Below are 27,605 nucleotides of genomic sequence, written 5' to 3'. Positions count from 1 at the left end.
ACCACACGCAGTTTCTCTCCTCCTCTCCTTCCCTTCCCCTCTTTCTAAAAATAAATAAAATCTTTAAAAAATAAAGTGCCCACTAGGTTTAGGCTCAGTACTGAGCTGAATGGGTCTCTGCTCTCCCCAATTGTTGCTCCATCCACGTTTTTCTGTAATGATGCTGTGTTAACAAACTTGTTACTTAATACATGCTGTTTTGCATATGAGCTCAGAAAATCCATCCTTACAGGTTTTTTTTTTTTTTGAAACACAGTGTCCAAGATGAATGACAGCCTGTTTGTCATCTTGGACAGACTTTTGCTAGAATTTGGTAGGTATAAAATAAAAATAAAGACACATGTAACTATTTGTATTATCATTTGTTGTTTAAACAAGAAGTGAATTAAAAAAAGAATTCTTTATTTTAGTTTTTCAGTATGAGCAAGATATAAGGACTAAAGAAGACATGATTCACCGAATTCATAGTAAGTACTTTGGCATGATAAAGATGTTTCAGTTTTTCATTTTTTATGGCATATAAGGTAATATGCAGCCATCTTGCTTAGAGTAACTTATAGTTGGAATAATAACTTTTGTGCCAGTTCTATTGAGGGCTGATAATGAGCTACGTTTTCTATCCTCACCCAAGGACATGCTTATTAATTTTAGAAGAGAAGGGAGGGAGAGAGGGAGAGAAACATTGATGTGAGAAACATCAAGTGGTTGCTTCCTGGTGTCACCCGGACCAGGGATTAAACCTACAACTTAGGTATGTGTCCTGACTGGGAATCAAACCTGTGAACTTTCAGTTCACAGGATGAAGCTCCAACCATCTGAGCCACACAAGCCAGGGCCTAATAACGAGCTATTTATCCTAAGTACAGATTTTTCAATAATAAAATTTTATATTCTGTGCTTGTGTGTGTGTATGTACATATATATTTTTTTACCTGGTTTGAAACCAGCCCACATGCTACATACCTGTGAGGCTCACTTCAGTATTACTTTTCCTCCTTTTATGACTGCCAAGACCAGTGTTCAGATCCAATGGGAAAGGGAACATTGGGGTTATAATTTAGTATTTAATTTATGTTGAAGAATTTTGCTGTAAGCTGAAATGACCCTTTAAGAGCAGTTGAAAATATGTCATTTTTTTTCAAATAACATAGGTTATTTCAAATACTTGAAATATAGTCAGGGGCCAGGATTGATGCATTAATGCCCTATTTTGGGGGAATAATGATACTGAAAATAGGAGTGAAATGGCAAAACAAATTATATAAATACAGTATTTCAAGCTTCTACAGAAAAACTATCAAAAGAAAATAGAATAGTTAATTTCTTAATAGTTCTGAAAAGGTAGAATTTGGTTATCTTCAACAAAAATGAATACAGAGTATTAATATCTACTTTAATCTTTTTATGAAACTGTATTTTTATCTTGTTTTAGTCACTAATAAAAAGCCAGTTGAAGATGCATTTAACAATGAATTGAAGGACGTTGAATTGATGAATAGAAATTTGTCAAAAACAAAACTCCTTTGTTAGTTTCATAATGGATAAATATTTACATGAACTCATGGCCTCATAAGATACCACTGATCTTAGATATCACTTACTCTAGCCTTTTACAATAAAGAGGATGTTTAATTTCTCTTCAATCCCAAACACAAATCCTTAGTTTCTGGGTATAGGGACAAGCCTGGCTCTGGTTCTGTGCTTTTCAATATAGGGCCCTTCCCATCTCAAGCCCATTTCCTCTCCATTCTCTGGCTGTCTTCCTTTTAGTTAAGTTGCCATAACTTCTTTTTCTATTTGTTTTTTAATTTATGATTTCTACCTTAAAAAATAAATATTTTCTCTTTTCAGAAAGCTTTGATGATATTAAACAAAATAAAGCAACTATTTGTAAGATACAGGAAACTATAAATACAACAGATGAGGAAATTGGTTATTACTTTAAACATAGTAAGGAAATCAAAGACAACTGTAGTAAGTGAGTATTTGAAGAAAAATGCTTTCGGAAATTGTCACTATATCCTTTTATTAAATGCTCCTGAGTTTATAAAAACTGCTGTTTTAAAGTAGTACTTTATATATATTTTAATTTTTTAATTTATTTATTTTTAGAGGGGAAGGGAAGGAGAGAGGGAGAGAAATATCAATGCATGGCTGCCTCTCGTGGGTCCCCCACTGGGAACTGGCCTGCAACCCAGGCATGTGCTCAGACTGGGAATTGAACCGTGATCCTCTGGTTTGCAGGCCCGTTCTCAACCCACTGAGCTATACCAGCCAGGGCTGAAGTAATATTTTATATTAGCACAATGATGAATTAAGTCTTAATTGCCTTGTAAGAAGGGATCACAAGAGGTTTAAAAGAAAAATAGAAATGCTGTAAGATCTCTCTAATTCAGATCTCATTAGATTCAGTATGTAAAATTTATATTACATAAATAAATTTGAAATAATTTACAACTTTCAATTTTCAAGATCTTATTTTTGTCTAGTGAAACCTCACCTAAAATTAGTAGTTTTTCAAAATTAAAAAAATTAAATATGTTGAGAATTCTTTTGACATAGCTTCAGGCTCCAGATTCTAGTGGTTAAATCCATTATAAGACATACATATTTTGAAATAAAAACTTGTTAATGAGACTATATTGTATATTATAAATACTTTAAAAATGTTAGTTTTTTGTATTTAACTTTATGTGAACCATTGTCATTGTATTAGAAACTATACTTTAGAATAATTTGTTCTAACATATTTTGTTATTCAAAAATTTAACAAGCCTTTTTAATTTTTAACCCATTGTTTTTATATTAGTTTTAAAATGTTATAAAAGTAATATGTACCTAATATAAAAACTCAAAAACTATACAAACATACAGAGTAAAAAAGATTTTCCCTGCCTGCAGTCCCCACCCCCCAACCCTGTTCTCTTCCTTGTAGTTGTGAGTGTCCTGTCAGACCTTTTTAGTAAATATTCAACATCATTACTACATATACTTATAGACACATCTATCTACATATCTTTCCTTTTTTACAAAAATGGGATCATACCATACATATTCTTCAACTTGTTTTTAAATTTAATAATATGTAATGTAAATGGTATTGTATATGTAATGATTATGTATAAATTTCATTTTAGCAGCTTCTCAGTACTTTATAGTATTAATGTATCCTGAATTATTTGACCATTCTCCTATTAATAGGCATTTAGGTTGTTTCCAGTTTTTTCCTATTATAAGCAACATGTACAGGTACCTTCCACATTTATAGACCTATTGCTATAGAATGAACTTCTAGAAGTGAGATTGCTAGATCAAAGAATATGTACATTTAACCATTTGGTAGATAATGCCAAACTACTCTCTAAAAAGATCATACTAACTTATATTCCCACCAACAACCTATGAGAGTTTCTATTTTCTCGCACCGTTGCCAACACAGGAATTAGCAATATTTAAATTTTTTGGCTATCAGGTCAATAAAAAACTATATTGTTGAAATTTTTCTTTTCTTTTTTTTTACTTAGGTTTTTATTTTAGTAGGTTCTACCATCAACTAACTGCAGTGGGTGCTGGAAAAGAACTGATAGTTTCTCCTTAGAACCTGCTGTGTCCAAGATGTACTGTATTATACAATTTAATCTCTGCTGGGTTCTGAGGACAGTTAGTAGGATCTGTTTATTTTAATACCGTGAACACTTGTAGTTCATGATGTCAGCATGTTTCTTTAGAAATTTAAATGTGAGCCATGGCTGGTGTGGCTTAGTGAATTGAGCACCACCTGCAAACCAAAGGGTTGCTGGTTGGATTCCCAGTCTAGGGCACATGCCTGGGTTGCAGGCCAGGTCCCCAGTAGGGGGTGTGTGAGAGGCAACCACACATTGATGTTTCTCTCCCTCTCATTCTCCCTCCTTTTCCCTTTCTAAAAATAAATAAATAAAATCCTTAAAAAATAAATTTAAATGTGAAATATGAATTCATGAAAGTACTAGAAGAAAATATAGGTAATTATATAATCTTTAAGAAAAAACATTCTAAATATGTCACCAAAAGGAGAAATAACATGGGAAATGGATAAATATGACTACATAAAGATTAAAAAGAAAGACACCCAAAATGATATAAAAGGCAAAAGAAAACAATTCATTAAAAAATAGCAGTACTTATTTTTCAGTGTTGAGAATATGGGTGATTTTCTGTGTTTGCAAAGTAGACAGCTATACTTTTTGAGTCTTAAAAAAATTAGAAAAAGGAACTAGAGGAAATATTTGAACAATACTTAGAATGGAAGCTGCCATGATGTATGCTAATTCTAGATTTTTCACATTGGTAACATTTTTCAAGTCATGTAATAAAAAATGTGTAAGATGAATATTATTCTTACAGTCTGATTTTGTAATTCATTTTGGCCTGGTTTCTTTCTTATAGGTCAGGGGGGTGTCACAACCTGACTTTTCAAGTTTCAAAGGAGAAAAAAGATTCCCTTTAGCCCTTATCCTAGCACTTTGAATGCTTACTCCAAAAGATTAAAAAAAGATTTTATTTATTTATTTTTAGAGTGAGGGGAAGAGAGGGAGAGAAACATCTGTTGTCTCTTGCATACCCCAACCATGGACCTGGCCTGAAACCCAGGCATGTACCCTGACAGAGTATCAAACCTGTGACCTTTCAGTTTGCAGGACAGTGCTCAACCTACTTAGCCACACCAGTCAGGGCCCAAAAGAATTTCTTAACCAAAATCTTAGGAGTATGATGTTGCAGTGTTGCAGAGTATATGCTAGAAATGCCGTAGCAATACATAGTCCAGCCCTGTTACAGTTGTTGCTTTCCTAGTCATGGTTCCAAAACAGGTTTTATGTAAAAATTAACAGATAATGATATTTATTTGAGCATAGGTATTATTTCATGAAGGGTGATAGTGGTGGTGGCAGTAGGGTGATGGGAGAAGGGAATATTTTTCTTTTTGGAACCTTGATTTCTCCAGGAAGAGAAAGATTTGTTTATTTTTAAGTGGTTACATTTATTTTCATTATCTCTTACCATTTGTTTGTCATTCTGAGATGCTAATTATAATGTCTTTTTTTCCATAGCTGGAAGCCAACATGTGATGTTTTTCATAAACATGAACACTATATGCAGGACCGATTTACTGTTTATCAAGAAACAATTGAAAAAGACAAGTACAGTACATATATTAATTTAAGCTCATCAGTTCTCTAAGTATTAATAGAATATACTTTGTAAAAATGTAAATTAAAAAATGCAGAAGTTTTGTAGATGGGAATCGTTTTGTTTTATTTGCTTTTAAAGTAAAGTCAGGGTTTTGGACTTTTGGGGTGCTGTAGGAATCTGACCTACTTGTTACATAGGTCTATCGAATCCCATATTTGTTTAGATATGTCCTTAGATCAGTAGCAATTACTATAGCAGAGTGCTTTAATTAATGGTGCTTCAATTATAACTGAATTGTTATTGGCAAACATCTGGGGGAATGGTTAGCTATAGATTTAGCTTATGAAAAATTTGGTGTATAGGTTTTCCCCAGTACCCAAAAGTAGAGCATTCTTATAAAATTTTTTGTAAGCTGAGATGGCATTTCTCAGTTACCATCACTTTATATGGAAACATTTTTTAGCATTCCCATACCTAAAAATAACCTATTAAATCATACTAAATACCACATAAAACCTACAGTGACACTGACATGTAGTAAAAATAGGAATGCACAGTACAAAGAGTAAATTGAAATAAAGCACACATGCTCACATACTTAGTTCAAAGTTATGGTGGCTTGATGCTGGGATGCGGGATGTAGTTCCTGGGGAAGGAGCTTGGCAGTGACAGTCTTGCTGCTAGGTGTGGGCTGCCTTTATAATGGCTCTTTGTAAAACAAGTGATAAATGCTATTTTTGCTTTTTGCTTTCTTTTGTAAAATCAAAAATTCTCTTTGGATATATTTTGGTGAGGAAAAACAGGTACTAATGTAGGTCATTTTTAAAAGTGAAGTGGTATAATGTGAACTTACTAAAATTAGGGGATACCCATAGTGACTTTTTAAAAAAATTTTATTATTTATCTTTAGAAGGGAAGGGAAGGAGAGAAGGAGAGAAATATCAATGTGTGGTTGCTTCTGGTGCATCCCCTGCTGGGAACTGGCCCCTGCTGGGAACTGGCCTGCAACCCAGGCATGTGCCCTGACGGGGAATCGAACCGTGATCTTGTGGTTCGTAGGCCCGTGCTCAGTCCACTGAGCCACGCCAGCCAGGGCCTGTATTGACTTTTGAAAGGTATTTTATATCAAACTTATGCTTTTCAGAAAGCTAATTTAGTGGGGTGTTATATTCTGATGGAGAAACACCAACATTTGTGTTGTTTATTATGTGTGTAGTAAAATCACCTCATCTTGGGGACTAAATGTAATTAGTAAATATAATGAAACAGGCAAGGGATTTTGAACACACATGTAAAGCATTATCATTTAACTTAATTTTTGTAATTGAAGTGGTTTTATTTTGAGCATAATTGGAGGAAAGCAGTAACCATTTTATATTTTATATTGTTACTATGTTTTCTTCAGCCTTATTGATATTATTGACAAATAACATTAAGTTTGAGATGTATAACATGATTTTTAATTTTTTAATTTACTTTTTAATCTATTTTAACGAATTTTTTCATTACCATTTATTTCCCTTATACCTGCCCCCACAATTACCATACTGTTTCCATGAGTCCTTTTGCTTGATCTCTCCACCCCTAACCCCAACCAGAGCTGTCATCCTGCACTTAACGAGTCTGTTTCTAATTTGTTTGTTTGTTCAGTTTGTTCTTAAGATTCCACATATGAGTGAAACCTGTGGTATTTGGCTTTCTCTGACTGGCTTATTTCACTTAGAACAATGTATTCTAGGTCCATCCACAGTTACACAGGGTAAAATCTTTTTTTAACTAGTCCAGTAGTAGTCTATTGTGTAAATGTCCCATAATTATTTTATCCACTCATCTTTTGATGGACAGTTGGGCTGCTTACATATTTGGGCAATTATAAATAATGCTGCAGTGAACATAGGGATACTTATGTTCTTTTGAGTTAGTGTTTTGGGTTTCTTTGGGTATATTCCCAGACGTGAGGTTGCTGGGTCAAAAGGCAGATTCTCTTTTAATTTTTTGATGTTATCTCCGTGTTGCTTTGCACAGTAGCTGTACCAGACTGCATTCTCACCAACAGTGCAAAAGGGTTCCCCTTTTCCCACATCCTCTCAGCATTTGTTTGTTGATTTATTGATGATAGTCATTCTGACTGGTGTGAGGTGATACATCATTGTGGTTTTAATTACCATTTCTCTGATGATTAGTGACATTGAGTATCTTTTCATATATCTCTTGGCCATCTGTATGCCCTCTATTTAGGTTTTAGGAGAAATGTCTATTTAGGTTTTTTGTCCATTTTTAAATTGAATTGTTTGGGGTTTGGGGGGTTGGTGTTATATAAATTTTGGATATTAACCCCTTATCAGATGTATTGGCAAATATGTTCTCCCATTGTCGTCCATTTATTTTCTTGTTTTAAAAAACATTCTAAATATGTCACCAAAAGGAGAAATAACATAGGAAATGGATAAATATGACTACATAAAGATTAAAAAGAAAGACACCCAAAATGATATAAAAGGCAAAAGAAAACAATTCTTTGTTTTGCCGTGGATGTAGTTTGCTGTAGTCCCAGTTTATTATTTTCTTTTGTTTCCCTTGCCTGAGGAAATATGTCAGATAAAATATTGCTATGAGCAGTATCTGAGATTTTACTGCCTGTGTTTTCTTGTGGGATTTTTATGGTTTCAGGTCTAATATTTAAGTCTTTAACCCATTTTTAATTTATTCTTGTGTGTGGCATAAGAAGGTGGTCTAGTTTCATTCTTATGCACATAATCATCCAATTTCTCAACACCAGTTATTGAATAAACTATCTTTAGCACATTCTATATGTTTTCTTCCTTTGTTAAATATTAATTGACTATAAAGGTGTGGATTTATTTCTGGGCTCTCTACTATTCTATTTAGATTACTATGGCTTTATAGTATAGTTTGATATTAGGTAGCATGATTCCTCCAACTTCATTATTTCTCAGGATCTTGTTTCTTCATTCTGTTCTAGTTGAATGTTTATTTCTTCCTTTTTGTCCAAATCATTGATCTGAGTTGGTTTCCTTCCCTTCACTGTAGGTTTCCTTACCTTTACTGTAGGTTCTCTGTATATTTTGCTTTATTTCACTTTGCATAGCCTTCACTTCTTTATTTTGCAACCATACCCAACCATTTCTGTGAGCACCCTGATTAACAGTGTTTTGAACTCTGCATCTGATAGGTTGGCTGCCTCTTCGAAGCTTAGTTCTGTTCTTGGAGCCTTGATTTCTTCTTTCATTTGGGCCATATATATTTTGTTGTCTTGGCACACCTGTTATGTAGTAAGGGGTGGAGCCTTAGCTGTTCGCCAGGTTGGGGCAACCTGCGTTGCTTTTTTGTGGTAGTGTATGTGGGTAAGGGGTCTGAGAGGGAACAATGCTGCTTGCTCCTCTTCTGCTCCACTTTCAGTCACTTCCCCCACTACCCACAAGCAAGTTGGGCCCTTCTGGTACTGATTCCTGGGTAGGTGGATTTGTGTATGTTCTAGGACCCAGGTGGGTCTCTCTAACGAATTTCCCTGTGAAGCTGGAAGTTTCTCCTGCTGCTGCAACCCCCATAAAGTTTTTACAGTCAGAGGTTTTGAGGCTTTATCCTGTGCTGGACCCCTGGGTTACGTTGTCTCTCTCATTCCCCAGTTATTCATTCTGGTTTATCTGCATGAAAATGTGGGTTTGCCTGGTCCACTGGCCACCATCTTGCCTGCCCTGGTCCTTTAGCCACTACCTGGCCACAAATCCTTTCTGCCTAAGCTGCTTGTCTCAGCCCCTGTTACCAGTGTGGATAAATGTTTCTTCTTTAACTCCTTGGTTGTTGGACTTCCATACAGTTTGATTTTCTGACAGTTCTAGTTAATTTTTGTTTTTAAATTTGTTATCCTTCTTTTGGTTTCTGAGGAAGCAAAATGTATCTACCCATGCCTCCATCTTGGCTGCAAGTCTTACTTCAGTTTTCTTAAATTTGTTAAGGCTAGTTTTGTGGCCCTTATATGATCCTGGAGAATATTCTGTGTGTATTGGGAAGAAGGTGCATTCTGGTGATGTTAGATGGAGTGTCCTGTGTGTGTTAGGTACATTTGGTCCATAGTGGTATTCAGGTATGCTGCTTCTTTATTAATTTCTGTATGGATGATGTTTTCAATGTTGAAAGTGGGGTATTGAAAACCTCTACCATTATTGTATTGCTTTCTCTTTCTCCCTTCAGTTCTGTTAACATTTCCTTTGAATGTTAGGTGTTCCTTGTGGGGAAAAAAGTATATATGATGATTATATCCATTTGATGCATTGACCTTTAAATCATTATTACATAATGATCATCTTTGTCTCTTGCAACTGATTTTGACTGAGAGTCTGTTATATCTTATATAAGTATAACCACTTCTGCTCTATTTCGGTTCCTATTTGCATGAAATATCTTTGTCCAGTTTTTCAGTTTTAGCCTATGTGTCCTTAAGGCTAAAATAACTTTCTTGTAGGCAGCATATAGTTGGATCTTGTTTTTAAAATCCATTAAGCTCTTCTCTGTCTTTTGAATTGAGTCTGTAGGTGTTATCAATAGGTAAAGATTTGCTATAGCCATTTTATCAATTGTTTTCTGAGTTTTTTTAAATTCATTTGTTTCTTCATCTCTTGCTGTATTCTTTTGTGATTTATATTTTATAGTGGTATACTTTATTTCCTTACTTTCTATTTTGTGTATCTGCTATAGAGTTTTGTAGTATGTGGATACCATGAACATCTTATAGCTATAAGAGACTGTTTTATGCTGATACAAGACTACATTGTTACTTCTCCCCCTCATTTTATGTCATTGATGCCATACTATACATCTTTTTATATCATGCATCCATTAATAAATTATCATAGAATTACTTTAAATTTTTTATATGACAAAATAAAAGTGATTTACATAGTACCATTACAGTATTGTGGTATTCTGAATTTGACTTTATATTTACTTTTACCATTGAATTTTATATTTTTATGTTTTCATATTGTTACTTAGTATCCTTGATTTCAACTTGAAAAACTCATTTTAGTATTTTTTGTAAAGCAGGTCTCATGGTGATGAACTCACTTTCCTTTTGTCTGTTTGAGAAGGTCATTATCTCTTCATTTTGGGACAGTTTTGCTGGATATAGTATTCTTAGTTGGCCATTTTTTTTCTTTCAGCACTTTGAATATATGATCCCTTTCTCCTTCTGGGTCCTTGGGCTAGCAGGTCTACAAGCAGCCTTTGGCTGTAATGGACTTAGAGCCAAGTATAGGAGCTTTCAAGATCCATGGTGGGGGCAGATAGGAGTGTCTCCTGCAGGGACCCTGGACTTGCACTAGTACTGACAAACTGTGGCTGTGAGAGGACTAGAACCAAGTTTAGACTCTTCAGGATCTTCAGAGGCACAGACAGGGGTCATTACTGCTGGGTCTCTGTGCCAGCGGGACTCTTTGGTGATTGTGGTGGAGATGGGCTGGAGCCCAGTTTCAGGACCCATATAGAACCTACAGTCTGACTGAATTTGGCAGGTGTACCTCCAGGGACTTTTGGATTGTAACCACGAGGGACTAGAGCTGGTTCATGGGCCACTTCAGGGCCCACAGTCAGCTCCAGTGTCTCCATACCAGAAATACTGGCTACTATGACTCCTCCTAGGTCCCTTGGTGTGTGGTACTGGTGACAGACTCAAAACCAAATGGGGCTATAGCTGAGTTCTCAAGAGTATGGAGCCATTTCTAGGTTGGTAGCTAGGACAATGATCAGTAAGTTAGTCACCAGGATGTGAGCCTGCCTTTCCTCAGTCTTAGACTGCATCAGATTTCATGGTCTCCTACCTGGATCCCCAAACTCCCTGAAAGGCACTTGTTTCCATAGATGAAGGCCAAATTATTGTGTGCGGAGGGTGATATGCATGAGAGACCTTTTGTTCTGCCAACTTGCTTATATAACTCCTAGTTTATACTTTAATTAAAGACACACACTCAATCTGGAGTGCAGTAGCCTGTTATTCAAAATGGGTCTTAAAAGAAGGTAGAAATTGAGGTATAGATTTGGACTGCATTAGCATTTGAAATCATGGAAATAAATGAGATCGCTCAAGGAAATGTATAGAGCAAAAATTATAAATGAGATTGCCCAGGGAAATGTGTAGAGCAAAAATAAGACAAAGTTGTCATACATGATCATACAGGGAATAGGCAGAGGGTGGAATTAATAAAGAAGACTATTATATAGATCTTACTTAAATCCAAAAAGAATTTGAAGTAATTTGTATAAATAGTACCATAGTGTTAAAAGAAAACTAAATATAAAGATCAAGGCTACAGGGAAGTAAGGATAATTTAGAAAGATGAAGACTTTGATCAGGATAGAAATTTATATTATCACTACATTATTTTGCATATTTGTTAGATAATAGGCATAAATTAGGCTTTGATATTTCTAGTAGTAGTCAAGGCGTTATGGAAATGCAGTCAGTTTGGAAATGCAATTGTTTGAGATAAGCAGATTTTTTTCTGTGGGGGTATACTAAGAGTTGAAAGAAATTTCTCCCCTCAGTTCTCATAAAGGGGAAATTGTACAATGTGATAATGAGTGTCTTCAATATCCTCCCCCAAATAAACAAAATATTTAGTATTACTTCTGGTAACATCTCTCAATGTAAGCTTTGGTTATAAAAAATTATTAAAATTATTCTGTCAGGGTCTAACACAAACCAGTCCAAATATGTAGTTTTCTGATAGTGTTTGTTGTGGATGACTTCTCTTAGTTTGCCAGAGCTGCTTGTTAAAATGAAAACACCTATCTTTTTCTTTCTTAAATGAGCCACATGGGTTGATTAAATTGATGACTCAACACCAGGCATTTATAAAAGGAAAAGAGTCTATTTATTGGTATCATGGGTAATGAAAGAAGTAGAGGCACCAGCTCCTCTTTCTCCTAATCTCCCATCCCCATTCCAGGCATTCACAGAGATGAGTATTGTTGGCAACAGATGAGATGGTAATGACTCTTCTTGAATCACGACTTGGCTATGTTGGTCTCTGTCAAAGTTCCTAATATATTCTAATAGAATATATTAGAAGAGTGGACATGAAGATATAATATGAATAGGATAGATGTGGTATGCTACTCTCATCAGAACCCAGTGACTCAGACTCAGTTATTTTACCAGTATTTCCCTCTTTTCTGAACCATTTCCCTCAATGGGCACTTAATTAGCAAATATGCATTTAGAGGAATGGGATCTTGTTTGGGATATGAACTCCTTTATTTTATTAAAGGAACACTTCAGTAATATTAAGGAATTATAACATTCTTAACATTCAGACTTGCTACCTGGTATAAGGATGTTATCCTTACTTTTCTTCTTGTACAATCAATTTATGAATACTTGTTCTTTTCTCATATGATGAGGTGAAATAATCATTATAGTATCTTTTAAGAAATTCCTCCATATAGTATGGCTTGATTTATAAAATTTCTAAAATTTTGAGGGATGTGAGATTATATGTTTTTAGAATATTTTCTATGACTGTTATTTCTTGAAACTAAGTGTTTGATAAGAATTTGATAAAAAGAGGATCCAAGAATATATTCTCTATAATGAACTGAATTGAACGTTTTCAGTAATGTAGATCAGGATTGGTAAACTTATTGTAAAGGGCCAGATAGTAAATATTTTAGGCATTGTGAGCTGTATAGTCTTCGTTGTAGCTACTGAATTCTGGTGGTGTGGTAAAAGAGCAACTTTAGACAATATGATAATGAATGACTGTGTTCCAGTAAAACTTGATGGACATTAGAGTTTGAATTTCGTATAACTTTAATGTGTCACGAAATACTATATATATTCTTCTTTAGATTTTTTCAAGTCATTTAAAAATGTAAAAACAATTTTTAGCTAATGGGCGATACAAAAACAGGTAGCAGGTTAAATTTAGCCCGTAGAGCAAGTAACTGAACCCCTACTTTAGATCAAAGGTCAAATGAGAAGGAAGAGTTGATATCCTTTTGCAAGAATTAACAGTCTCATTCAAGACTTGTACCTAAATAGATGACCACCCACCTCTACCTGAGTTGGAATGGAGGAGTTTCTCCAAACAGTGCTGAAATTTTCTTTCTAAATTAGTTTTAGAGTATACAAGAATGATCATGACACATAGTTGTAACACATAAAGCAAGACTTTATATAATAATTTTGACTTAGATAATTGAAGACTTAAAAAGCATAGTTAAAATGGTAAAACTGCAATAAATAGCCTAATCACTAAAATATACTTTAAAAAAGCAAAATTATAGAGGTAACTGAACTGGGGAGAATAGAGGCTCAGAATTCAGGGAAGATATAATTCAAGAAGTGATCAAAAGAACTAGGTTCTACAATGTCAATTGGGAAGAGAACCTTTTATTTTTACTTTTTATATATATATTTTATTGATTATGCCATTACAGTTGTTCTATTTCCCCCCTTCATTCCCCTCCACCCTGCACACCCCCTCCTCCACCATTCCCCCCTTTAGTTTATGTCCATGTGTCACAAGTGCTTTAGATTCTATATTTCCCCTACTATTCTTGCCCTCCCCCCTGTCTATTTTCTACCTACTGTCTATGCTACTTATTCTCTGTACCTTTTCCCCCCTTCTCCTCCTCTCACTTCCCTGTTGCTAACCCTCCATGTGATCTCTATTTCTATGGTTCCACTCCTTATCTAGCTGTCCTCTTAGTTTGCTTTTGTTTTAGGTGTGGTTGTTAATAACTGTGAGTTTGCTGTCCTTTCATTGTTCATCTTTTTTATCTTCTTCTTAGATAAGTCCCTTTAACATTTCATATAATAAGGGCTTGGTGATGATGAACTCCTTGAACTTGACCTTATCGGAGAAGCACTTTATCTGCCCTTCCATTCTAAATGATGGCTTTGCTGGATAGAGCAGTCTTGGATTTCTCTATGAATCCAGTCCTTTCATGACTTGGAATACTTCTTTCCAGGCCCTTCTTGCCTGTAAGGTCTCTTTTGAGAAATCAGCTGACAGTCTGATGGGAACTCCTTTGTAGGTGCCTATCTCCTTATCTCTTGCTGCTTGTAGGATTCTCTCCTTCATTTTAATCTTGGCTAATGTAATGATGATGTGCCTTGGTGTGTTCCTTCTTGGGTCCAGCTTCTTTGGGACTCTCTGAGCTTCCTGCATTTCCTGGAAGTCTATTTCCTTTGCCAGATTGGGGAAGTTCTCCTTTATTATTTGTTCAAATAAGTTTTCCATTGGTGGCTGTTCCTTTTCCCCTTCTGGTGCCCCTATAGTTTGGATGTTGGAACATTTAAAGATGTCCTGGAGGTTCCTAAGCCTCTCCTCATTTTTTTGAATTCTTGTTTCTTCATCCTTTTCTGTTTGGTAATTTTTTTCTTCCTTCTGGTATACTCCATTGATTTGAGTCCCAGTTTTCTTTCCATCACTATTGGTTCCCTGTGCATTTTCCTTCTTTTCACTTAGTTTAGCCTTCATTTTTTCATCTAATTTGTGACTAAAATCAACCAGTTCTGTGAGCATCCTGATCACCCATGTTTTGAACTGTGCATCTGATAGGTTGGCTATCTCTTGGTCACTTAGAAGTATTGGCTGTGGGGCTTTGAGCTGTTCTTCTGGAGTCATAATGTTTTGGTTTGTTCGTGCCTGTTACATATGAGGGGCGGAGCCTTAGGTGTTCACCAGGGTGGGGCGACACAGTCGCAGGGTTGTGACACTGTACGTGGGGGCAGGGTCAGAGAGGGGCAGTGGTATTTGTTCTGAGGTGTCTCAAATTTCGGTCCCCTCTGCTGTTCCCCGCAAGCAGATTGGCCCCTTCTGGTGCCGGTTCCTGGGTGTGTGGGCTTGTACACCCTCCAGGACCCTGTGGGTTTCTCCAGTGAACTCTCTGTGAGCCTGAGAGCCTCTCCCAGAACCTCAACCCCTGAAAGTTTTTCCAGTTGGTGCTTTTAGGCTTTATTTCCCAGTGCTGGGGCCCTGAGTTGTGTGGTCTGTCTCACTGCTTGCTCCTTTGCCTGGTTTATCTGCCTGTGAATGTGTGACTGTGGTCAGCCAGCTGCCTTGTGCCCTCACTGGGTCTGCCCATTTCTACCCCACGCCTGGGATCTGCCAACTGCCACCTGCCACCTGCGTGCCTGGGTCAGTCCAGCCACTTTCTCCTGCGCCCCTCTCTGCCAGCCGCTTACTCTACCCCTCTTACCAATCTGGATGAATGGTTCGTTGTTGTGGGACTTCCATACAGTTCAATTTTTTGTCTGTTTTGGTTGCGTTTTTGTTACTAAATCTTTGTTGTGTTTAAACTTGGTTGTGCGAGGAGACACAGTGTTTCCATCTACACCTCCATCTTGTCCAGAAGTCAGGAAGAAACCCTTTTAAAAAGAGATCACTGAATTGGACGAATTAGATGTTTGGTGATCTTGGGAAGGGTAGTTTAATCAGAATGGTAGAAGTGGAATTTAAATGAAAGAAAATAAAAGAATGAATAACTAAGGTAGTAGAGAAAAAGTGTAAGTTGGAAAGTGTGATGGAATTAAGGAAAGTTTGAAGGGCAAACTGTATTGAGGGAAGCAGGGATAAGTAGATATTTCACTTGTGTTTTAGGTTAATTTAGTAGACTTTAACAAGTGATATTTAGAAAGTTTTTTAGATACACTATTGTGATAATGATATCATTTTTTAAAATTTTAACAGAAAAATGTACCATGGTTATGTATGTCAGTATAAGGATGTTTTGAAGCAGTACAAACTAAAATACTCAGAAACACCTCTTTCACGTGAATATTATGAGAAGAAAAGAGAACATGAAGAAATTCAAAAGAGAGTTTTGGCATGTACTGAACAACTAAAAATGAATGAAACTATTTTTATGGAATTTCTAGGTATTAACATTTTGAATATATATTATTTTAACAGTAGTATCTTTGTAATGAAATATAAAGAATAAGATGACCCAGTCTAAAATATGATTTTGTTTTTCAGTGCCTGCTCCCTTTCCATCACTTATTAAATGGACATTACACATGTATCCACAACAGTATTCCTACTTAGAATTTTTATTAAATAAGTATTATTTTTGTATTTTAATTGTTATTGTGTTTTTCCTGTGAGAATCACATAGATTCGTTTTGAGTTTAAAGTTCATTTGGGATTAGTTTTAATATATGTGATTAGAAGCAGGCAAATTTAATGAGAATAAAGTGGCATATGTATTTGGCTTTAAGTGGCATACCTTAGCAACCAAAGCAATGAAAAAGTCATCTTGCCCTGTCTTATCAAAGAAAAAATTCCAATTAAATAAGCTGATTATTATTTGTTAGGATGGAAGGTGATAAAGAGGTGAATCACAATTATGCATTCATCTGTAGAAAGTCACTGGATACCTGCCTTGTGCCAGGTGATACTCATACTCGATATGATACAGAGTTTTGTTGCAAGGAGCTTTTAGTAGAAGAGACAGATATATAAGCAAGTAATTCTGATACAGTGGCATTGTATTAGATGCTTAAGCAATTCTTAATTGGTCTAAGTCTCATTTGTTTGTCAAAATCTTCCCTAGTGATGAACTTGGAACTTTAATCCTCTTCCAATTTCCACAATCCTTCATATGCTTTCCTATCAGATTATAACTCCACTGTTGTACTAAGCTTCTTTATCCTGCATTCTACCTTTCTTCATACTGCTTCATCCTAAATTCCTTTTACTCCTTTGCTGCTTGTTCTTTCCATGTTTTTATTTTAACTTATTATGTTCTTAGTTGTTCATTGCTGCCCATATGTGTTTTAACTTCTCAGTGGGAAGGGGCAAAGGTTGGTAGATTCAAAAGGTACAGCAGTGGTTTAGAGAATTGAATGTAGGGTGTGATGAGATGTATGAATGCATGGCAAACAAGAAGAGGTGATGGAGGTAGGGAGAGGATTTAAATGTTTATATCTAAAATTTTAAATTGATACTTTTGATGACAGCATAGCATTATAATGTTCATCTGAAATTTTATGTTCTAGTACATAAGTCATATTTTAAGGCAGAATACAAAAAGGTCTGACAGATTTTCTGTGAAGTTCTTGTTCACTATCCTATTTATTTTAAATTCTCCTAAATGGATTGTAGAGCAATGTAGGAAATTGTAGTAGCTAATAACCATACAGGATACCTAGTAACAGCTAAGAAATTCTCTACTTGAAATTTGGTATAAATTCAGTTCAGGCGGTTCATGTCCAATAGAAGAATATTTGGCTCTCTTCTGAATTCTGCAGGGCACACCGATGAACCTTACAGAGCAACAAAAGGGTAGATTTTTAATGTTGACTTTGGAAAAAATAAATAATGGAAACACAAGAAGTTAAATTTGGACTTGAATTGGTTGTATATTGTTAGTCATGCCAAATGACATAATGAATAGGTAAAAAACAAAACAAAACAGAAGCACCAAAAGACCCTGTAAAAATATTTAACTAAAAGAAAAAATCTTAAGTATTTTGAATGGAATGTTATTTTTAAGCATAATATATTATATTACATAGGTAAACAATAAATTCTCAGTTGCCAGATGTTTATATTATTCTACCTTCTGTTTTTAAAAACTGTTATTAATACTGGTTATTGCTTATGTGGAAAATATATATAAGTAATATCACACTATATTAATTTGCATAACATAGTTCCTTAACAACTAAGGGTTAATTTGAGATGTAAAACACAAGATATTCTTAAACATGCCAACAATTTTTCCAAAATTTCATGTGAATTGAAGAAAGAAATAGATGAAGTGGAAATAGAAATTAATTATTTAAACCAGGTATATATTTTGTTATGTCTCTAATATATGTATTAACATATAAGTGTAATAGTATGTTTACTTGACAGTCTTACAAGAGCTGTTTCTAAAGAGCCTAAATATGGATAAAGGCCTATGATGATTTGTTTGGCTCTGATTGCCTTTGGAGCCAAAATGTATTGAGTACATTTAATCCTGGATTTTGGGGACTTGTTTAACTTTCTTTGTGGACTGAAGAAGATGATGAAAGAATAAGACATTAATAACAGGAATTTAAAGTCATTAAAAGAGCTACAGATGTTCTAAAAAAAAAGAGAACAAGACAGTAAATAGTTTGAAGAACTTAATCTTGAAAATTTATGACTATAATTATTATTTATTTATTGTTCAGTTATAGTTGTCCTGCTTTTTTCCCCATTGCTGACTCCTACCTTGCCCCCCCCCCAACTTCTACAATCAGTCTCCCCCATTGTCCTTGACCATAAATCCTCTATTCATGTTCTTTGCTAGCACCTTCCCCTTCTTTCTTCCAGTATCTCACTTGTTGCCCTCCTCCCTGGTCAATGTCAGTTTGTTATTTATTTCCAAGTCTGTGGTTGTGTATTGCTCATTGGTTTGTTTTATTGATTAGGTTCCACTTACATGTGAGATCATATGGTATTTGTCTTTCACCACCTGGCTTATTTCACTTAGTGTAATGCTCTCCAGTTAAGCTAGGGCTAGAACTAGTTTAGTTTTTAAGATTAATTGTGTGTGATATTTTCTTGAATACATTTTTAGTGCTATTAATTGAAATGTGTCTTTTATTGACAGGTATGAGGACCCATCAAATTCCAAAATTTCCCAGATCTTGAGAAAAATTTAATAGATAATTTTCTAAATTTTCTGAAAAATTGTGTTAAAAATGGTAATTTATCATTCATAGTAATGCCAGGAAAGTGGATTTGACTTCCTTTAAAGTATTAATATATGGTAACTATGTCTCTATGTCAGGAAGTTTGCTACTTCTGACTGTCCTTTTTAAAAAAGAAGGTGGCAGTTCATTGAAATCTAGGTTTGCTGATGGAGTTGTAGGGAAAAGTTAAAGGAGTAGGCTTTATTGTTAACTTTACTTTGTTTTAGCAACTCTTACTAAATGAAAGCTAATACTACTAAAAATATAAATCTTCTGATTATATAGAACAATCATATTAGTTAAGATAAAGCATATGTTCCTTAATATTTTGCAGATAATTGTTTTACTTTATCATTTTTATTTTTAGCAGATTGGAAGACTTTATGAAACTAAGAATCTTTCAGAAATTCTGGAAGAAAAAAGTAAAAATACAGAAAAAAGAAAGGAATTGAAAGAAAGGTATAGGTAAACTTTAAATTGGGATTTTATGTGAACAAATATTCTGTATCTAACAATTTTATTCTATATTCTACCCCAACCTACTAACATTTACACAGTATCGTATACATATTCTCTTATGCAGGCTATTTTCTATTCATTTCTTATGAAAAATATTAATTTATACTTTTAAATATTACAGACTGATTTTCAAATTTGCTCATTTTTAGTAAGGCCTACTATAATTTATAGAGAGAAATAGGGTAGCAGCAGCATATTCACTTTTTTATAATCTGTCAGTTGTATATTTCATTCAGTTTTTCATGAGGAGTCACCAATACAAATGATGGTGGGAGTAGCAATATACTTATCTTTTTCTTACCTTGTCACCAGTTTGACCTGTCAGAGAGCGGGAAGATGAGCCAAAATGCTACTGAATTGTTTCCTTGTTAGGAGCCAAAATGCTATATATGTTTCTTTGTTACTCATCCGAATGGTGATAAAATCAATATCAATGGTGGAGGCATTATTTAAAAAGAAGATTGATTTTGTCTGGTACTGTGTAATGGAAAAATACATGTATTACTGTTGCTGTTTCTGATAAACTTTCTGTTGTTCTCTTTTGCCTCTATTCTTTATCATTCTTAAATTCTTTTCCTGAGGCTCCATTGCTCTTATCCTGATTTTTTGACCCATTTTTCTCCCAAGTTAATTTTCCTGATCCTGCTTTCTTGGATCTATTACTTTCTTGTCTCACACTCATGGTAATAGGTTTTTAATTTTGTAATCAAATTGATAAGAAAAATAGTTAAATGTACAGAATTCTACTTTATTGACAAATTTTTAATGTTATAAAATTGCCTATCTTGAGGGGGACTTACATAACTAGTAATTTTTATTTAATACAGATTTTGATAGTTATCAAATAATATACTTATTTAAATTATTTAACCATTAATAATTAAATTGTTTATTTAACTTAGGAAAAATTCAATAAAGTTATTTTTCCAGTAAAAAACTTAAGACTTGTTTATGATTGTAATATCGCTTTAATGGTTTCTATATTCATGCTAGTTGGTTTATTTCTAAATAAATCTTTCCAATGTTTGAAGTATTCCAAAATCTAAAGCATGCTATTTGTAGATAAAATTTTCATTTAAAATATTTTTTGCATGTTTAGAAAGTTTTAAAAAGATGTGATTATGTTTTTAAAATTAGAGTGTGGTATATTTGAGGAGAGCACTGGACTTAACCAGGAGGGGGTGTTTTATCTGTGATTTAAGTAATTTAATAATATTGGGTAGAGAGCTGTTAAACTCTCTGAAACTCAGTTTTATCTGTGAAATAAGGACGTTTAACTACATGGTATCTAATTTCTTTAATATATGTTATGTGTTAATATGTTAATTCTAGCTTTAATATATGTTAATTTCTTTTAAAATATTTATTAAATTTATTGGGGGGACATTTGTTAAGGATATTATACAGGTTTCAGGTGTACAATTCTATAGTACATCATCTGTATGTTGTATTGTGTGTATACCACCCAAAGTCAAGTCGTCTTCTGTTAATACATGTTAATTTCTTACTTCACTGATACTTAATGTAAATCACTCTTCTCTTTAGAATTTTTGAAAAAGATGAACAACATGTACTTGTATCGAATAAAACCTCTCAGAAAAGTCAATTACTTCTTTCAACTGAATATCAGAAATTAGTCAGACCAATCAATGTTTTATGTTCAGAACCAAGAGTTATAGGTATAGTATCTAAATATTTATTTTAAAAAATTTTGGGGTTTTTTGCAAACACCTAGAAGAAATAGAAATAATTTTAGTTATCATTTGGTGTAACCAAAACCAAGCAATACTAGAAACATACAGATTCAGAAAAGTACCACTTTGATTTTTTCTGAGAACAATTTATGCCTTTTATACTAACTTTTTTCTCCTTGAAGGAGAAGTATGACTAATTATATATTTTCATTTGAGAAGTTGTCTTATAATATATATGATTAAAAGTGGGTAGCAGACTTGTGTTAATGATATTCGTGACTTAGTCACTAAAATATTTGATTCATGATTCACTCAATAGATGTGCATAGTAGATTTACTACATTAGATTAAGTACATTGGCTACATTGGCCTAGTCATTAATATCACCACTGTATTTGGTTCCCCATTATAAAAAAGTAGTTTTGCCAGCTGGTTTTCATTTTACAGTCATAGTTATTATAATAATCATAATATAGTGAGGAATTAAGATTTGTATAATAATTTCATAATTTTGTATTTTAATTTACATTAATTATTCATATGACTTGATTTTTTAAATTACAAGGTAGGGTTAAATTTTGGTTATGGTATTTGAATCTCTTTCTGGATTTTATTTGAAGTTGTACAATTTAAAACCTAGATAAAAAAGAAGACAGTTTTGTGAAGCAGTCAAAGCTTTCCAATGTTGACTTCAAACAAAAAGAAAATAATGTACAAGTAGGTATTTTTTAAATAAAATAACTTAAGTACTTGCTTGCATTAAGTGAGGTAATGAATGTATTGCATTTTGGGCAAGCTGTGTGTCTGTGTGTCTGTCTGTGTGTTATAAATATAGGGTCTGGCAGAAGTAATGCCTGCTTGAGTGTGGTTGGTAGGGTGGCAATTTGGGTGTAATAATTTTTTAGTTTTAATTTGAACATTTCACCTAAAATGTCATAAGGTATTCTTGAATGTGATATTGTTATGTAACAGAATTACATGTTTATAGTTGTGTAATAAAAAGGGGGTATTATTTGTGCTGGACCCTGTATACTAAATCAGCTGTTGGTACAACCTCAGAGTCTAATAAAACTTGAGTTTCAACATGGCAGCCTGAGCACATACTGTAGCCTTCTCATGTACTCCTAAAAATAATAGAAAAGATATTTTAGAATACCAAGACCTATACCAAGTAGACCAAAAACTGTGAGACATTTCTGAAGGAGGAAAGCAGGATTGGATTGAAGAGGGAAATTGTGGCCCAGGATTTGCATAGGCGAATACTCTTATAGAAGTTATAGGCTCGAGAGCAATAAGTATGTCAATTGATTGGGTTACCTCAGTGGTCATTAGTTTAGTTAACATCTGTTCATCTCATAATCCTTCTGCCTTTGGCCATGCATCAACAATGGCATGACTGTCTCCAAGTGAAAGCAGTGAATATAGGAGCTTGGGTTAGAGAGAGATTGTACTCTGGATGGTTGTTGATTGGTATGAAAAACAAGGAGCATACCAGCCAGAAAGCTAGCTTATGGTTGGCACATCTCTGTTCCTTCATTCTTCCTGAAAATAGTCCAGGGGGGAACTCTCAATGAAACATATAGTTGTTTTCCATTAACTCAGAATTAATACACATAGATATAGAGTAGTGGTGAGCAAACTAATTAATGGAACTTGTTCATTCTAAATATGTATAAATGATAAAAGCTTAAAAATCTGGTACTAAAATAAATTCCAGATATCAATATGGGATGAAGGTGGGAAGATAAATGAGGAGAACAAGTTTACTCAAGTTCTTTTTGGTTAGGGGATGGAATTAAGGAGAAGATACAAATACTGGTTAACTCTACATGGTTGGTAGAATGTAAAATAATGCATGTATGTTAAACATTTAAAGGTAACCAACTTTACAGAAATGGAGTGTGTAGGTTTTAAAACACCTATTTAAAGTATGAAACAAAGAAAAATCAGTCCAATAGAAGGCAGGAATGGGGAAAAATAGAACAACTAGAAAGCACTTTAAATAGAAAACAAATAGGTACCAAAAATAGTTCTAAAGAAATTAGTAGCCCTGGCTGGCGTAGCTCAGTGGATTGAGCACGGGCCTGTGAACCAGAGTATCGCGGTTCGATTCCCAGTCAGGGCACATGCCTGGGTTGCGGGCCAGTTCCCAGCAGGGCACTCATAAGAGGCAACCATACATTAATATTTCTCTCCCAATCTTTCTCCTTCCCTTCCCCTCTCTCAAAAAATAAATAAATAAAATATTTAAAAAAAAAGAAATTAGTAATAATAAAAATGTGACAAAAGTGCTTCAGTGGAATATATAAATGAAATACAGTTATATATTATTAAAACAGAATAGCTTAAACAATTTGACAAATGAAGGCTGAAAATAGAAGGATGGAAAATATACATCAGGCAAAGCAAACAAAACCAAAGCAGATGTAACAGTGCCATATAAAATAGGGTAAAAAAAAACATTAGAAAGGATAAATATATTTCATATCTTTAAAAAATAATTCAAGAAGTCATAATCTTAATGTACCAAATTATAGTTTTGAAATTTATAAAGCAAAAATGGATAGAATTTAAAAGAGACAATTAAATCCATAGTTAAAACAGGTTAACTTTCTCAAAAAAAAGTGCCGAGTTTAGGGGTTGAGTTTGGCTGTATGTGAAACGATAAGACCAAACCATGAAATAATAATGTTAAACAAGACACACATTCATTCTTCTCTTGCCTGCCATTAAATTCTAAAGTGACTCAGGAACACCGATCCGGGGTGATAGCACCATCTCCAGAATTTCATTATTTTTCGGGCTCCATCTATGTTTTCTTTTCCTGCTATCCTTAAATGCTAAGCTTTTGCATCAAGGTCACATAATGGTCAGAAGCTTGACCACTTCAACTTTTTGATGCAGGAAAAAACAGGAGAAAGGCTAGCTGATCCAGTCCCATTTTAAAAGATTTTTCCTGGAAGCTCTTTAAACAATTATGATAATGTTTCATTGTCCAGAACTTACTGATATGGCAACCTCTATCTGGGGAATGGTTGGGAAACATAGGTGGTTTTGTTTTTGTTTTTTAAATCAGAACACAAATGGAGAGTAGATTTTGAATAGTATAGAAAACTGGCAGTTTCTTACATTGGAAAAAAATCAAGTGAGATAAAAAATAAGTAATGATATGCAGAGGTGTCCAACCCTGCATATCTGTGGCATATCTGGGCCACAGTGGAGGAAGAGTTGTCTTGGGCCACACATTAAATACACAAACACTACTGAAAACTGATGAGCAAAGCCCTGGCTGGTGTAGCTCAGTGGATTGAGCGCAGGCCTGCGAATCAAAGCATTGCTGGTTTGATTCCCAGTCAGGGCACATGCCTGGGTTGCAGACCATATCCCCAGTATGGGTTGTGCTAGACGCAACCACACATTGATGTTTCACTTCCTCTCTTTCTCTCTTCCTTCCCCATTTCTCTAAAATAAATAAATAAAATCGTTTTTAAAATAAAGATTTTATTTATTTATCTTTAGAGGGGAAGGGAAGGAGAGAGGGAGAGAAATATCAATGTACGGTTGCCTCTTGAGAACTGGTCTGCAACCCAGGCATGTGCCCTGACTGGGAATCTAACCTGGATCCTCTGGTTCACAGGCCTACGCTCAATCCACTGAGCTACACCAGCCAGGGCAAATGAATAAAATCTTTTTAAAAAAGAAAAAGAAAATACAGACAACTGTAACTGAAAAACAATAAAATTTTTAAAAAACTGATGAACAAAAAAAATGTTTTAAGTAAATTTATGGTTTTGCATTGGGCCACATTCATAGCCATCCTGGGCTGCATGCAGCCTATATATGGATTGGACACACTGAATAATACAGTTAGCAAATTTTGTGTTTAATGTACACAGAATTTAGTTTAATTTTCACTTGCAGTATTCACCAAAATTGACCAATTAACATAACAAAAAGGATAGCTAACTAATTCTAAAAAGTAGGTATCTTCACTTTTCTCAAGGAATGTTATGATGGTTTAGCATTAGAAAATATCTGTCAGTGTGGTTTACTACATTAACAGATTAATAAATGAGCTTAAATAAAGATTTAAAATAAGAAATTTTTAAAAATGTTAGGGAAATCTATACTACTAGGTATCAAAATGTTAATAATGTTAATTTTTTTTACTTTTATTATTGAGATAATTCACATCATAAAGTTCACAGTTTTAAAGAGTAGGATTCTGTGGGTTTTAGTATATTTACGAGACAGTGTAACTATCACCACTGTTTAATTCCAGAACATTTTTATCATCCCAAAACAGTGTGGAACATGAAAAGACAAACTTACTAGCAGACTACATCAAAATAAAAAAACTTCTGTATGACAAAATACACCAACAAAGTTAAAAGACAGTTATGGAATGGGCAGGGGATTGGTATCCAAAATGTATAATATGTAAAGAAATTCATAATAATTCTTACAGATTAATAAAAATGGGCCAAAGATAAGGTAGTTTACAGAAAAGGAAAGACAAAGGGTCATTAACTGCAACAAGATGCCGACTTTAGGCATACAGGGAAATGCAAGTAAGCCAATGAGAGATTGTTTCACCTATCAGTTTTCAGACATCAAAACGTTTGCTAATATCTAGAGGGAATATACTTTGGTACAACTACTTTGGAGGACTGATTCACAGTACTAATTCAAAATAAAAATGCACTTAGTAGCATCACTTCTTCGCATCTATTGTAAACAAATATTTAAAATATTTGTACAAATACTTATACTAGGAGGCATATAGAAACATGTATATTATTTAAAACACATCAAAAGAACACTTACGTTTTAAGGGACAGGTGTTCCTTAAAGGACAAGGTCTTTTTCTATGATCTGAAAGGATGTCAAGATGACAAAATTAACCAGTGGCTGTTAAACAAAAATAAATGAAATAAACTTTTCTATTAAAGGTATTTTCACTTTGGGTCAAATAAGAAAAATCAGGAACTCTTCAAAATCACTGAATCAGAGAGAATTAAAGACTTAAAACAGATGACACAAACATTTCCAAGGCAGTGGTTTAAATATTAATATTAAAATTTAAAGTTAAAATGAAATATTAGCTCTTTACATGTATAAAAATGTTAGTTTCAGGCTTTAATCTTTCAACCTCATGTTTTGCTTTTCTGTGCTCAGTTTGTCAGGTTATAGAGAATAGACACAGATATCAGGTAATCAGTTGAGAAAATGGTAATATTTACTTGATTAGCTATGAAGATGGGATAAAGTATTAAAAGGTTTATCTTAAATGGAGAAATACTACCAAGTGTAGTTATTGTACTTGTAACAAACATCAAATTCCCTGAGAGTTATATCTTTTTTGTTTTCCAGTATTTCATTTAATGCTTTATATGTAGTGGTTTCAGTTAATGTCTGTAAGTTGTTGATAACAATGGTGATGATGACAAGGGTGACAGTGTTCTTGGAGAGCTCTTGAGTAGCCAAGGCAAGCCAAAACATTTCATTGTTTTGTTTTTTTTGTAGCTGTTTCTAATGCCTAATTTCTTTTCTTCAGGTATTTAATGACTCTGCTATGAATATCCATTCAAAATGTTCACATGTTACAGCTATGAAAAGTTCACAGAATTTTATGCAGTTCAGGTAACTTTTAAAACTAAGAAAACAGGATGGGAGTAAAAGTCAGAAAACTGTACTTGAACAGCAATTAAATAAATAAATTTAAAAAAAAACTAAGGAAACAAACTGACAGTGACCAGAGGGGTGAAGGAGGGGGGATAATGATGGAAAGAAGGGGAAAGGGCACGCAAAGGGACATGAATAGAGGACTCATGGGCACGGACAGTGGGGGAGGATTGATTGTGGTAGTGGCGGGGGATGAGGTAGGGGTGAGCAATGGGGAAAAAGTCAGGACAACTATAACCAAACAATAATAAATAAAAATAAGAAAATGCTTTTATTTCTAAAATAGTTTATCAATCAACAAATAATATGAAAATTATTGTGTTTTAGATTGTTAACTCCACAGAAACAATCAAGTTTCAATCAGTGGTTTGATAAAGGAGACACAGGTATTTGTCATTTATATTTTTTTCTAAGACTTGGAAGTAACAAATTATATCAGGTTTTTATACTATTCAAATAAATGATTTTGATTGTTTGCATCTCTGGTTAACTGACCATGCATGCCAACTTTTAAAAATATATAAAGCAAATGTCAAAAATTTGGAAAATATAGAAAAACATAAAAGATACCAAAATAACACCACCCAGACATAAGCAACTGTATACATACCTGTGTATGTTCTTGACTTTTTCTTATGCATATGTATGTTTTGTTCTTTTACATTTCCTCTGCAAATTTGAACCATGCTATGTATATCATTTTGTATCCTTTTCTTCCTGCTTGATATACTGTTGTTGAGGATATTTTTCCATGCCATTCAGTAGAATTTACTTCTAATTACTATATAATATGCCATTGTATGGATATACTATAACTTATTTAGTCATTCTCTCACTTTGAATAT

General features: G+C 34.0%; 1 protein-coding gene and 1 non-coding gene across 2 annotated transcripts in view; one reads left to right on the top strand and one right to left on the bottom strand.

Moving 5' to 3' along the window:
• The first annotated feature begins 264 nt into the window (after positions 1–264).
• CUNH14orf39 (chromosome unknown C14orf39 homolog) overlaps positions 265–27,605 on the top strand; it is a 51,878-nt gene continuing 24,537 nt past the window's right edge. The window contains exons 1-12 of the mRNA XM_053673218.1: positions 265–313; positions 411–467; positions 1,852–1,978; positions 5,088–5,177; positions 15,885–16,072; positions 16,173–16,215; positions 17,868–17,988; positions 19,230–19,321; positions 20,927–21,060; positions 21,716–21,792; positions 26,633–26,718; positions 27,088–27,146. Coding sequence (XP_053529193.1) covers positions 265–313; positions 411–467; positions 1,852–1,978; positions 5,088–5,177; positions 15,885–16,072; positions 16,173–16,215; positions 17,868–17,988; positions 19,230–19,321; positions 20,927–21,060; positions 21,716–21,792; positions 26,633–26,718; positions 27,088–27,146 — 1,123 coding nt within the window. The remainder of the gene's footprint in view (positions 314–410; positions 468–1,851; positions 1,979–5,087; positions 5,178–15,884; positions 16,073–16,172; positions 16,216–17,867; positions 17,989–19,229; positions 19,322–20,926; positions 21,061–21,715; positions 21,793–26,632; positions 26,719–27,087; positions 27,147–27,605) is intronic.
• On the bottom strand, positions 932–1,052 carry LOC119039639 (small nucleolar RNA SNORA61). The gene has a single exon (XR_005080649.2). It is a non-coding gene; the product is annotated as a small nucleolar RNA SNORA61 (small nucleolar RNA).

Source organism: Artibeus jamaicensis, unplaced genomic scaffold (assembly GCF_021234435.1).
Source record: "Artibeus jamaicensis isolate MK-2021 breed Jamaican fruit bat unplaced genomic scaffold, CSHL_Jam_final contig_851, whole genome shotgun sequence".
Taxonomy (NCBI): domain Eukaryota; kingdom Metazoa; phylum Chordata; class Mammalia; order Chiroptera; family Phyllostomidae; genus Artibeus; species Artibeus jamaicensis.
This window is presented reverse-complemented; position numbering and strand designations above follow the sequence as displayed.